Below are 13,280 nucleotides of genomic sequence, written 5' to 3' on the forward strand. Positions count from 1 at the left end.
TCGTATGCTAGGGTGAATAAGGACTTGGGGCATTGGCGTTGTCTCGCCAGAGGTCGTATCCTCTCGTTTTGAGGGGGGAAAAACGGCCAAAAAGCCATTTTTGACTTTTTGACAAAAAGGGCCAACCTTGCGTTTTCTGGGTCTGTTATCTCACCGGTGCGCCGCAGTTCGCCATCACCGGGTTTGTTCGTGTAGTATGCTAGGGTGAATAAGGACTTGGGGCATTGGCGTTGTCTCGCCAGAGGTCGTATCCTCTCGTTTTGAGGGGGGGAAAACGGCCAAAAAGCCATTTTTGACTTTTTGACAAAAAGGGCCAACCTTGCGTTTTCTGGGTCTGTTATCTCACCGGTGCGTCGCAGTTCGCCATCACCGGGTTTCTTCGTGTCGTATGCTAGGGTGAATAAGGACTTGGGGCATTGGCGTTGTCTCGCCAGAGGTCGTATCCTCTCGTTATGAGGGGGGGGGGGAACGGCTAAAAAGCCATTTTTGACTTTTTGACAAAAAAAGTCGAAATTGATATTTAATAATTTAATACAAGTACGATAAACAATTACACGTTTTATTAAGGACTTGGGGGCATTGGCGTTGTCTCGCCAGAGGTCGTTTCCTCTCGTTTTGGGGGTGAAAAACGAGCTGCATAAAACTCATCCGCCATCTCTCGTCTGTATTTCGCGCAAGCCTCCACAACATCTCCCCCAATCCAGACGTCCTTGTCATTAACAAGTTTACTTAACAACATACAAACCAACACCCCTGAATCTGGTCCTGGGTTTTCCTTTTGATGTTGGCAAACTTCAGTATGTGTCACCATTGTGTTTTCCACATGTGGGCGTCCAGAATGTTCCCAGTATGCAATTTTTTCCAAAAATGTTTTGAATAACGATTCAAATTTTATTAGGGTTGGGTATACCCTAACTTGAATCTAGCTTGACCCATCAGAAACACTTAAAGTACATGTCCCAGTAAAATACAAAGTAAGGTGAAGTGTCCGCATATCAACACGAACCATGAACCAGTCTTGAAGGTCAACACAGATTGGAATATAAACCTGAGAAAAAAATAAATAAGATAAACGTATTTGGTTTAAGATATACAGTGGGGGATGATAGTGTTACCGTATCGATGTCCCAAAATGGAGGGTAATGTTCCTTTAATCCAATAGCAAAAGGTAACGCACGATGGTTAGGATTCTCTTCCAAAAGGTGGAGAAATTGAGGTGGGAGAATCGTCCATGGAAACAGTTGTTCTGGTTTTTTGGATTTTTTTATTAAAATCCATCTGAACCTCATCATTCTCGTCACCCACCCACACACATGCTACAACGGTGAAAGTTTTATAACATAAGAATAAAACTAAATTTTCGGAGGGTTTTAATAATTTATACTCCTTACCAGTGGCGACAAGTAACCGTAGTTCTCGTATCCAAGTAGGGCACCCCAAAACTCGGACCCCAGTTGTCTCCTTCCAAGGAATCCGCTATAACAGAAAGCAGAATCTCCGTTATGATAAAACGCCATTACATTTTTTGACCACGATCTAGACTCTTCTGTTGGGTAATAATACCAGTGTGTCTTTCTGGGGATCTTCTCAGGGGGGGTATCAGGGACTTCCTCCAGCTCCAATAACGAGTCTTCCGGGTCCCCCATTTGTTGTGTGTCGTTGGTGCAATTCGAGATGGGGGTATGAGTGACTATTTATCCAGAGATGTTATACTAGGTCGCTGTTTCATTCAGAGATGTTATACTAGGTCGCTGTTTCATACAGAGATGTTATACTAGGTCGCTGTTTCATACAGAGATGTTATACTAGGCCGCTGTTTCATTCAGAGATGTTATACTAGGTCGCTGTTTCATCTATAAAAGGCCCTCCATTGGTACCACCTCATCACTCTTCTTTGCAATACCATTTCGTAGTAATGGATAAGCGCAATGTTGGCAAACGGTTACCTCCTTTCTCCCACTTTCAAAACAATTGCTTAACTGAAGAAGACATGAAAGCTATTTTGGAATGGGAACTACCCCCAAAGGTTACTGTTCTGGAGGAAGGAAAGAAATCAACAAAATCGGAACCTGTGGAGGAAGGAGGATCGTCTTCTGGTGCAGTTGTGAATAAGCAACTGGCGAAACAGAAGGACGTTCGTGGAAGAAATAAAGAGGTTGAAGAAATCCCTGTTGTTAAAAAAGTTTGGACCTATGACAATCAACAGTTTGATTTCAACCCTAACTCAGAGGAGGATTACGACCCAGAAGTCCTGAAGGAAGCTTGGAACTATGAGGAAGAAGAAGAAGACTGGTCCTGTGTTTGGCACAACCCATATTCTGGAGAAGAGTCAGACTCGGAACTATCATCTAGAGGTGACTGCCATTGGAAATAGGGTTGCTCCGTTTCTATCATGATGTTTGTTGTAGTGGTGTTTACTTGAAAGTTTTTTGTCCTTTTTCTATCTCTTTAGTGGAAGAAGGTTATTGTACTTTATTGTATCAGTATTTTATTGTACTAGTATTATAATAACTACCCACCCCTATACTTCTCCTGTCTATAAATACCACCTATCACCCAAATATGTCTTCACACCTTTACCTCACCACACTAGTTATTCCGATGGCAGATGGTGATAACGAATTACACATTCATTTTCATTTGCATATACATGAAGGGGAGCCAAACCCTGCAAATGTTGAACGACAACCAAACCGTAACTCTGTTCAGCCACAACCGAACCGTAACACTGCTCATCCACAACCCAACGTTAACTCTGTTCAACCACAACCCAACTGTAACTTTCTTGCACCCCAAACCAACAGTAACCATATTGGTCGACAACCAAACCCTAACAGTGTGCTCCCCTCCACTGAACACCTGCATGCCCCTCCCAGACCTTCACCCCTCAACCAACATCCTCGCCCACCACCATATGTTGAACATCCAAATCCTTGGATTGTGCAGAACCCTAACACTGCATCGCCAAGGGTTATAGATCCATACCCGATATGTAGGTTTGGATGCATCTACCATAGCATGTGCTACCACCAATACGACAGTGATCGTGACTCTAATGCGTTATCAGATGATGCCGTCGTTAGTGATGATCCATGGGAACAATATCACAACTTTGACAGCGACTCTGATACATCCTTTTGATTCCAGATGATGCCGTCGTTAGTGACTTAGGGGTTCCTGTATTGGTAGATGTATTGTGTGTTCGTGAATTCTCCTAAATTAAACTAAACCACGTAATGTACTTTGATGTTTTTATTTTGTGTTTTGTGTTTGTGAATTTTCTTAAATTAATAGTCGTAAAAACTCATTGTTTTGGAACACATGTCTTAATTGTTAAATTACACCACCAATTGACAATTCAAACAGAAATACCAAACACAAAACATAGGAGGATACACCTAACAATTAACATTAAAACCACAAAAAGATACTAACTTAACGTCGGCCACAGGTCTTCCTGTTGTGCCCGGTTTCTCTGCATCTGCTGCATCGACGTGCCTGGGGTTCATCGTGGTAGTTAACATCCATCTCGTTTTGAATTCTTCTTGAACGAACCCTGCCACGATGTGTTGTGACCCTCGAAGGGTCCCCTTGAATTGTCCAGTCCGCTTCTTCCCACTCATCTTTGTGTCCCAGGGTGAAAAAATGACCGCTATACTGTTCCTGATAGGTGGTGGTGTGGAATATGGAGTGGGTAACGTCATGTGGTTGCTCACCCCTCCAAGCGCAAACTGCGATAGCATGGGAACAAGGGAATCTAAGCATTTGCCATTTCCCGCATGAGCACCGGCTGCGTCCGTATTCAACGGTGTACTCGTTTCCACCGTCATCATTGGTTTCTTCCCTTGAAACCACCGCGTAACGACCTTCTCTAACATCGTAGACGGACACTTGATGTTGCATGGCTACGGAATGCAACTTGTTAAACCTAGACCAAATTCGAGGGGGTAGAGGGGTATTGCAGCTGTGGGCCATCTGCGCGTGGCGAGCATACTCTGATACGTCCTTCGTGAACGTATAATGAATTAAGGCTTTTACTGGCAAGAGTCTTGCTTCCCGTAAGACATTATTCATAGACTCAGATATGTTCGTCGTAAGGTTACCCCAACGACGGTTTCCGCGGTCATGAACAATAGTCCACTTGCTTTTGTCGATGTCGTTCAGGTAGTTCCAAGCACCCCGATTTAACATCTGCATTTCCCTCACAGCCCAAAGATACTTTCTTCGTTGACTTGTGCTCCCGATCATCCAACACAGCTTCCTAAGAGATTTGGTCTTGAACCTACCACTAAAATTGCTTCTGACATGCCGAAGACAATAACGGTGGTAGGCGTTTGGTTCCCTCCAATCTAGAAGGTTCTCCATCGCATTAATTATCCCGGCATGACGGTCTAATAGAACACAAATTCTACTGTTACAGTCTTTGGTGACGTATTCTCTTAAATTTTGGAAAAACCAACACCAACTATGAACCGTCTCTTCGTCAACTAGCGCGTACGCCACTGGCATTATGTAGTTGTTGGCGTTTTTGGTTACCGCAACCAACAACTTACCACGGTACCCTCCTTTCAAGTGTGTGCCGTCCACAGAGATGACAGGCTGGCAAAGATGAAACGCGCGAATAGAAGGACCAAATGCCCAAAAAACATATTTGAATGTTGGATGTCCTGGAGCCGAGTGCGGGTGATGAAACCATGAAACCACCGTACCAGGGTTTCGAGACTGAAGCCGTAACACGTACTTTGGCAGCTCCTGAAAGTTGCTTTCCCAGGTTCCATATATCCTCTCAATTGCCTTTCTTCGTCCACGCCACGCGTTCGTATACGTAACATCGACAGACATCGCTTGCTTTATATGCGTCCTGATGTGTTTCACCTTCAACGCAATGTCTGTACGAATTTGTGGCAGGATGTGTGCAGCGATATCCTTAGATCTAAGGCACCTGTTGTTGTTGCGTACCACCGTGGAATAACAAGTGTGGGCAGGCGCCCAGTTGGTAATTTGCCAAAGGTGTTGGTGTTTCTGTTTTGATGCCGTTGCACGCCATTCACACAAAGGAGCATGAGGGAAAGGGTTTTTAAAATTTTTGTTTCTCGTGTAGCATTTAACTTTGTATAAAGTTGGTTTGCTATCCATCACAAAAATTTCCCTTCCACGGCGAATGTTCCATTCTCGGATAGCAAGGTCCACCTCCTGTTTTGACTTGAAATACATGCCGAGACGTATATGTTTTACTTTTGTATTCCATACGTCCATTGGATTATCTTCATAATCCGGACACATGTAATCCCTAAGTTCCTCGTCCTCGTCTGGGTCGTCATGTGTCGCTGGAATGATAGGCCGCGGCTGAGCCAGGGTCAACTCAGTGTGTTGGTTGACTACAGCCTCGTCGTCAGAAGTACCATCGTTGGATGGTGGTGCCTCTTCACTTTCAGAACTCTCTTCGGTGCTGCAACTTTCCGAATCATCAAAACCGTCATTATTGTTGTCACCCACCAGAAACTGGGAGGACGGACCTACTATGTTATCAACAGCAGGCATCAAGTGGTGTTCTTGAGTTGTTTGCCCGTTTCCCTCGTCATCTTCATCAGAATCTTGGGTGTCAACAACATTACGTTGTGTAATGTCATGCAGAAGGTTTATGAAACTCATGTGTTGGACAGGATTGACTGCCTCCCACTGAACATAGATCTCGGCAATGAAGTTGGTTTCCGATACTTGGGCTAAATAGTTCATTGTTTCAATACCATCATCGTTGAAAATTTTTGTTGTCTGAGATATGCCCTGAAACGTGTACCCTAGTAACAATGAAAGGCGCACTGATTCTTTCTGAAGTTGAACATGATTACAGATTGAATCCACCAATTCGTCATACGACGATTTATGTCGCATAAGGAAAGAGGTTGTTAGCATGGATTGGTCAAACTGAACAGCCCCGTTAACAAAGGAAAACACACCGCCCCAATATAGTCTTACGAGGTATGGCCGAAAGGAATCCATGAACTAACAAAGTGAAATGTTAAGATATGATAAGGATGAGTGGGTTGTGTAAGCTGGATTTGGTTTGTTAGGAAATGTTAAGAATGAGTGGGTTGAGAACCTAATACAACCAGTATTTATAGTGTTGGAGTAACAAGATAGTTGGTGGAGCCCACCATCTACTGGATGAATATACATATAATAATATTTTTTAAAAATTCAAAAAAGTAAAAATGGTAGTTCTCTTAAAACAAATTTAAATACATTGAAGTGGTGATTTGTTTCAACTAATCAGTTAGTCGGATTTTATTATTCGTTTGAAGTCTTGGTTCTAATTTTTTTTTTCAACCATCATTGAAATTAGGGTTACAACAAGGCATGATACAAACCCAAATATAAAAAGGTTTACAACATTACAATAGGATCTATCTAACTCGCAAATTACATAAATGTAGTACTATTTTAATTACATAAAGGCAGAAATACAATGTTCACTGCGTACTATTTTAACAAATCATTTCTAATTGCAAGACTGTTTGTCGGGCTTCCAATTAGAACATAAATACAGTGAATTTAAACCAGTCCCATTTCTTCATATATCGAGCTTCCTGATGCAACTTTTTCTGCGACAGGAAATGAGAGGTCTAAGGTTAAGGATGCTGAAAATTCTGCAACCTCGGTGATGTTCGGCGAACAACATTACAATAGGATCTAAATCTCATACCGAAAATGGGGCTGATGCCCCCACCAGAAGTTGCAGAATAATTTACGGGAGGAGGTGGTAGATGAGAAATGCCTCGGCGTCTGCTAAGTCTTTCATAAGACTCAATAGCGGACGTTGATGCATCCACAGCAGCAGATTTTATTATCCTCGTACACGTTACGGGAGGAGATGGCAGATGAGAATAATCTTTCTCATCCACACAAGATCTTCCCACTTCGTATACGAAAATTAAAACTGAGAAAAACATCATGACGAATGATCCAAGAGAATCATCATACATTGACCAAATTTTCCAATCGGCAGATATATCAACCAACAAACATTTTTAATAAAGAACATCATACAGACAAAATTTAAATTTCAAAAGTATATTTTTTTAACAAACACAGTATGTTCACAACACACGAATTTGGTGTGCATCTGTTATGTGTAGTTGTGTTATAAATTTCGATTTTCAGAACACATTTAATATCATTCTGCGAGCTTCATAAACTTTGTAGTATGAAACAACAACCTTTATTAAGCTTGCCATATGAATCTGCAACCTTTAATAAAGTTGTGGTTCAAAACAGAGACCTTATATAGGCTTGTGAGACAAAACAGCGACCTTATATGGATTTGTGACATCAAACTGCGACCTTTAATAAGGTTTGTACATGAATCTGCGACCTTTAACAACGTTTGTACATGAAACAGCAACCTTTAAGAAGGTTTGTACATGAAACAGCGACCTTCACATGGTTTGTACATCAAACTGCGACCTTTAGGAAGATTGGTACTTCAAACAGCGACCTTCACAAGGTCGCTGTTTCAATCTGCGATCTTGTACATGCTTTGCAGCTTTTGGCAGAACTTCTGATTTTTTGCAGTAAAATGATACAAGGTCGCTATTTCAATTCACAACCTACCTAAATCTGAAAACATAATTCAACTTCACCTAATAACACTCTTTTTTTGTCTAGACCACTCATTTCTGCAAAAAATTCGGGGTTGAATAAATATATGTCCGATACTTATTTCAGCCTAAATCTGGGAAAACTGTGTATTTATGAGTCTTATTAAAAAAAAAATACCTAGGGAAATAATGTATTAATTTAATAATCATACTCGTCTTGATCATTTTTAAACATTTTGTTTTGTTTTAAACTTTTAGAAACTATAAACATAGATATTATCTAACTCTTTATATTTGTTTGTTCTGAGAAAATATTTTTATAGAATCAGTTACTTGTTTATAAATTATAAGTATGTTATATCTATCTTAATATGAAATTTAAATTATAAAATTTTATAATATATTCACGAAAGTTGGATGAATTAGAGTGCTCGTGGTAGTTGGTTAAATATGTGGTGGGCTATTAACCAATCATATGCATGAGGTCCAGTCTGTAACAACGTGAACTGAGCACCAGGCGTGTAATTTTATGTATTAAATAAAGATTTTGGGTAGTTACACAATAAATTAAGCACGTGCTCTAAGCCTAACAATCATATAATGCCAGTCAACCACTAATACTCTAGTGCTTTAGTTTTAAGTTTTACTTATCGTAAGCCTGAATGAGTTTTTGATTTTTTACAAAATCAACGGCATATAGTCTTTCAATAAACAATATGATCATACTTTTCTATATTTAATTGAATTAGTATAATTTTTGTATTCATTTAACCAGTGGCGTCTTTGAAAATTCACGTACCCTGTTCGAGCTCGAAAAATGTGTTCATATGCTTTAACGATAAACAATATAATTACGAAAATGACAAAAATTGTAGTATTTGATAAACAATGCAATTACGATAATGACAAAATTATAGTATTCTAATGAGTTACATACTGTAATAAATAATAAGTTAATAGCTAACCAATGATTCGTGCAGCTCTCCTTGCGTTCTTCATAGCAAATTGTTGGATCAACTCTTCACAATTTATATTATCAAAGACTTCGTTCTCGATAGCTATCATCGCCAACCAATTAAGTCTATCTTGAGACATTGTAGATTGTAAGTAAGATTTTAACAACTTCAACTTTGAAAAACTTCTTTCTGCAGATGCCACAGTAACTGGAATAGTTAACAATATTCTATATGCATTGCATGCTTATGGGAAATAATCATCTTCTTTTATATGCTCCAAAACATCTATAGGGTTGCTAAATTTATTGGTTAGTGATGCACGAAATAACTTAAGCTCCATATATAGTGCCTCGGCATCAATATCTGAACTCCCTTCAAACTTGAGTGCATCTTCAAGACGATAACAAGACGACTTAAGATCTTCATCTTTAATATTCCACAACTTTTGTGGAAACAAAAAACCAAATAACCCCTCATACCATTTGAATTGGTCAAATCGTTTCTCTAAAATCATATTAGTATTAGGTTGGGTCCAATAAACCTAATGTATTTGAGCTAAATTATAAAACATAAAAAAGTATTTGATTATGGGCCTCTATATTGGATTTGGTATGTATTTACATTTTTTTCAAATAACATATATATATCGAATTTTTTTAAAAAATCCCGAACCCCTCGAAATCGCAGGCCTTATGCGGAAGTCCTCTCCGCACACCATAAGAGCCTCCCATGCATTTAACACATGCGTAATTATTTTGTGGTCGTATAAGATTGTTTATATTATGTGAATGTGACAAAAATAAGAAATTGATTGCGATTGTGACGAAGGATACAAAGGTACGTATATCCATAATTCACATGAATCATTCATATACAAGTATTCTTTTAGGGCGGGGGTATTTGGGCATCCCCATATTTGTGTGGACATCCCCTATACGGTGCGTATAGGGGTTTAGTGCATTAAGGTGGTGTATAGTATGCAGAAGTAAGAGGCGGAATGAAATGAATCATTACGAGGGAATGAAGGAAGGGGTGTTTGGTTGGTTAATAGAATGGAATCACCTATTACATAAGGCATTCAATTCCCTCAAAATAATTTCATCCACTCCCCATGTTTTTTTTTTCATTCCATCCCATCTAGCAGCATTCATCACCAACACCACAACCCACCACCTTACCCCACCACCACCGACGCCATCGTCACCTCCACCCGCAACCGCCTCCACCGCCGCCGCCACCCACCCGCCCCCGTTGCTACCCACTGTCACACCCCGATTTCCACGTGTCACCGGTGGGCCCGGTGTGGGGTACAATGACGTAGTTGGCATCGTCATAGACAATCAACACAATATAATAATGCACAGCGGAAGCAGAATAGATACATTTCAACTTTTAAATAAAGTGCAATAATAATATCACAGTAGTTGAAACGGATCCACAGGCGGATCAAATACAAATAAGATAAAATGGTTCAACATATATTTGTCGTCCGAGCTTGCGAGACTATAGTGGACGCTCTTAGGAAACAGCCAGCCTATTTTCGTATAGTACCTGCACTTAACCTTTTGGGAAAAAATACGTCAGTTTACACTGGTAAATACAAATCGACTGACTCATTTTGAAAATGATTGAAAATTGATTTAAATGCACAAGACATAAATATTTTTATTAACTTGGGATAATTATACAATATAAACTTGTGAACGATTTACATGCACTCGTATCTTTGGTGGCCCGGGATCTACTGTCCGGGCTAAAGATTAAATGACACACCACATTAAAGAGTTATACACGCCGAGTGTACGCCTACACCCCGTGCTCTGGTCGTGGCCATCTCGTAAGATAATGCCAAGGATATCCGGGACACGGTCAATAACCCCCCAAAGCCTAAAGTAAGACAAGACTGTTTAAACGAGTCGCACAAGCTATTCAAGACTGTACACCCATAAGGCGCAGGACTTGTGCGCCCGATCAAGCGGTATTTTAAATACCGTACCCCAAGCCCGTATAGGGAAATAAGTCAAAATGTATTTACCTGAGCAAGTATGTAACACAAACGGTAAGTGTGGTAGCTTTTACTGGGCCTCCTAATCTGGAACAAAGGTTTATAATAACCTATTAGATTTCTAACGGGTCTTTTATTTAAGCCTAAGCTTTGACCGGTTAGTTTTAAGAATGATACGGTTTACGCACGATTAAGCGAGAGACCGGATAGAATGTGATTTAGACCCGACAAGTTTGAATACTTGTATAATATGGGTATACTAAATACATTCTGAATTTTGAGATAAAAATGATAACGTTTGACCCGTTTCGGTCAATTTACGCAAACTAGTTACGTAAACCGAACCGAACGCAAAAAGGGCGTTACGGGTAGCCAAAAGAGTCAACTGCAAGTTTCCTGAGATAATATGCTTTAAATATGATATAACATCAGTAAGTTATGTTCTATATTGCCCGGAATAATTTTAAACTCAATTTATGCCTTAGAAGGGCACTTTGGTCATTTAAAAGATTGTAAAAGAGTTAAATTAGAAATCTGAGGTTCGGGTCTGGTTCATACAGAAAATATACTTAATTTAACATGTTATAACAGTAGGGTATGACCCATAAACCAATCTTAACATTTAAAATTAAACTATGCACCGTAGGGGTATTTTAGTGATTTCACAAGGGCTAAAACTGCCAAAACTGGAAACCTGAGTTCAAAATATTATCCTTACTGTTATTATATGAAAATATGCAATTTACATCAGTAGGTATAAGTCTTATAGGTTTAAAACAAGTATAACGCTTACTATGCGCTTAAAACGCTAAATATGCGATTTAGAGCCGTTTCCGGGTTTATATATGAAAGCTGAAATTTTTATATTTCCAGAAGGCTCAAAATAATTTATTTAACATATAAAATCAGTAGGAAAAGGTTTCGGGTCAAAAGGATGCATAAAACTCATTTTATGGCTTAAACGGTCAAAACCGACATAAACCGAAATAACTAGGCGATCTAAGATACGATCAGCCAAAAATTAAATAAAAATCATCTAAAATCCCAAAATATTATATATCATCAGTTGGTAAAAAGTTTTGTATCAAATCGTGGCCAGAAATGGGTTCTACGCGAAAAGGGCCGTTTATGTAACTTTAGAATATAGTTTTACGCTAATGGCCATAACTCAAAATCTGGACCACCAACTGATCCGAAATTTTCGGTGCAAGTTTATATATTAAAAATAAAGATTTCTACTCTTTCACTTTTCCAAAAATCCTATTTTATATCAAAAAGGGCAACATAGTCAACTTTTAAGCATAATCGGAAACATGCAAATGAATCGGCTAAGTATAGACTTAATCAACAAAAATTCTAGAGAGTTTTACCAAAATAAAAATAGTCAAAAATACTCTCCAATACAGATCTCAAACATGCATGTACGAATCCGAATCGATAGTCTACGAAATAGTCTTTTATAAGACTTTCGGTTCCGATTCGTATCTCTACTATAGATTGTCGAGTTGATCGTGGTAAAACACATTCTTATATTCATTATAAAGCTATCTATGATAATCAAACAGATTGCATGTTATTTATATTACCATTTAAGTTATTTTTCTCAAAAATCACTTCTGTTGACTTTTTAGGAACACGTTTGACTCGACAATTAGCATGCATATAGTGGGATTCAGATAATACCCTTTAGAGGGTTTGTTTCCCACATAAATACCAACATATATCTGGTTTCAATTCGAGAAATGACTGAGTAATTCTCGTCTAATCAGAAAGTCAAAGTTTAAGAACATTCAGTTTGACTTTTAGCAATAATCAAAGCAAGAACGGATTTAGGACAGAATTAGAAGCTTACCAAGGTCCTATTGATGTTAAGCTAACACTAGAAATCGGCCTTGATGTCCAGAAATGCTCCAGAGATGCTTGTGAAGTTCTTGCAAGTTGAGAGCTTCTTGGTTACAATGAAAATGTCCAAGAAATGGATGAACAATCTGATTTAAAGCTGAATTTTGATGTTTGTAAGGAGGTTACTGTGGCCTAGGCATGCATGGCATCTCATTGGAGCTTAAGGAGGTGAAAAACAGCTGGTTACCATTCAAAATCGGACCCAAATCGCTGCTGTTCGCGAAATCCAGAGCTGGGCGCTGGGTCGCGGCCCGCGTAGGACCTCAGGCGGGCGCCTGGGGTCTGCAGTTCCAAAGTTTGCTCAATTGTTGCAGTTTTGGTCCCTGTACTTTGGTTGCGATGATTCGGCTACTTATCTTGACCCGTAAACCCCCAAACTTGGTTTCTAAGAACCTTAGGACATCTACCTACCTGGTAATGTCCTCGGATAATTTTGCGCTCAACCGAAAAGCCACGAAATTCGACGTTGACGCTTTTAGTCCTTCAAGTACGGTTTTGGCCATAACTTTCTCATACGTTGACGAAACTTCACGAAATTTTAACCACATATTCTAGTGAGTATATTTTAGCTTCTCAAAGCTTCGGGTCTGCCAAAAGTTCACTCAGAGGTATAAATTAAACATGTTGACACTTTTGGCCCCTATAGTTTGCAATTCCTCACTTTTGTGCAATTTCCGCGTCGTATGATCCATGAACCATCCGTTTAAGGTTATAAACATTATGTAGGGTTATCATAGAGTCTATTTATCCATTGTTGACACTTTGGACCCTTACGTTCCATAGTTTTCACCGTTTGTCACTTTTAGTCCCTCTAAAGTT

The 13,280-nt window shown here is 39.4% G+C and overlaps 1 protein-coding gene across 1 annotated transcript; it reads right to left on the bottom strand.

Moving 5' to 3' along the window:
* Positions 1-3,435: 3,435 nt before the first annotated feature.
* LOC110923860 lies at positions 3,436-6,000 on the bottom strand. Its single transcript, XM_022167916.2, has one exon. It carries the CDS (start codon positions 5,998-6,000, stop codon positions 3,436-3,438), a length of 2,565 nt encoding a protein of 854 aa, XP_022023608.2.
* Between the last annotated feature and the right edge of the window lie 7,280 nt (positions 6,001-13,280).

Source organism: Helianthus annuus, chromosome 17, assembly GCF_002127325.2.
Source record: "Helianthus annuus cultivar XRQ/B chromosome 17, HanXRQr2.0-SUNRISE, whole genome shotgun sequence".
Classification (NCBI taxonomy): Eukaryota; Viridiplantae; Streptophyta; class Magnoliopsida; order Asterales; family Asteraceae; genus Helianthus; species Helianthus annuus.

Coding starts and splice junctions, on each gene's coding strand:
- LOC110923860 (XM_022167916.2), bottom strand. CDS start 6,000: ATGGATTCCTTTCGGCCATACCTCGTAAGACTATATTGGGGCGGTGTG.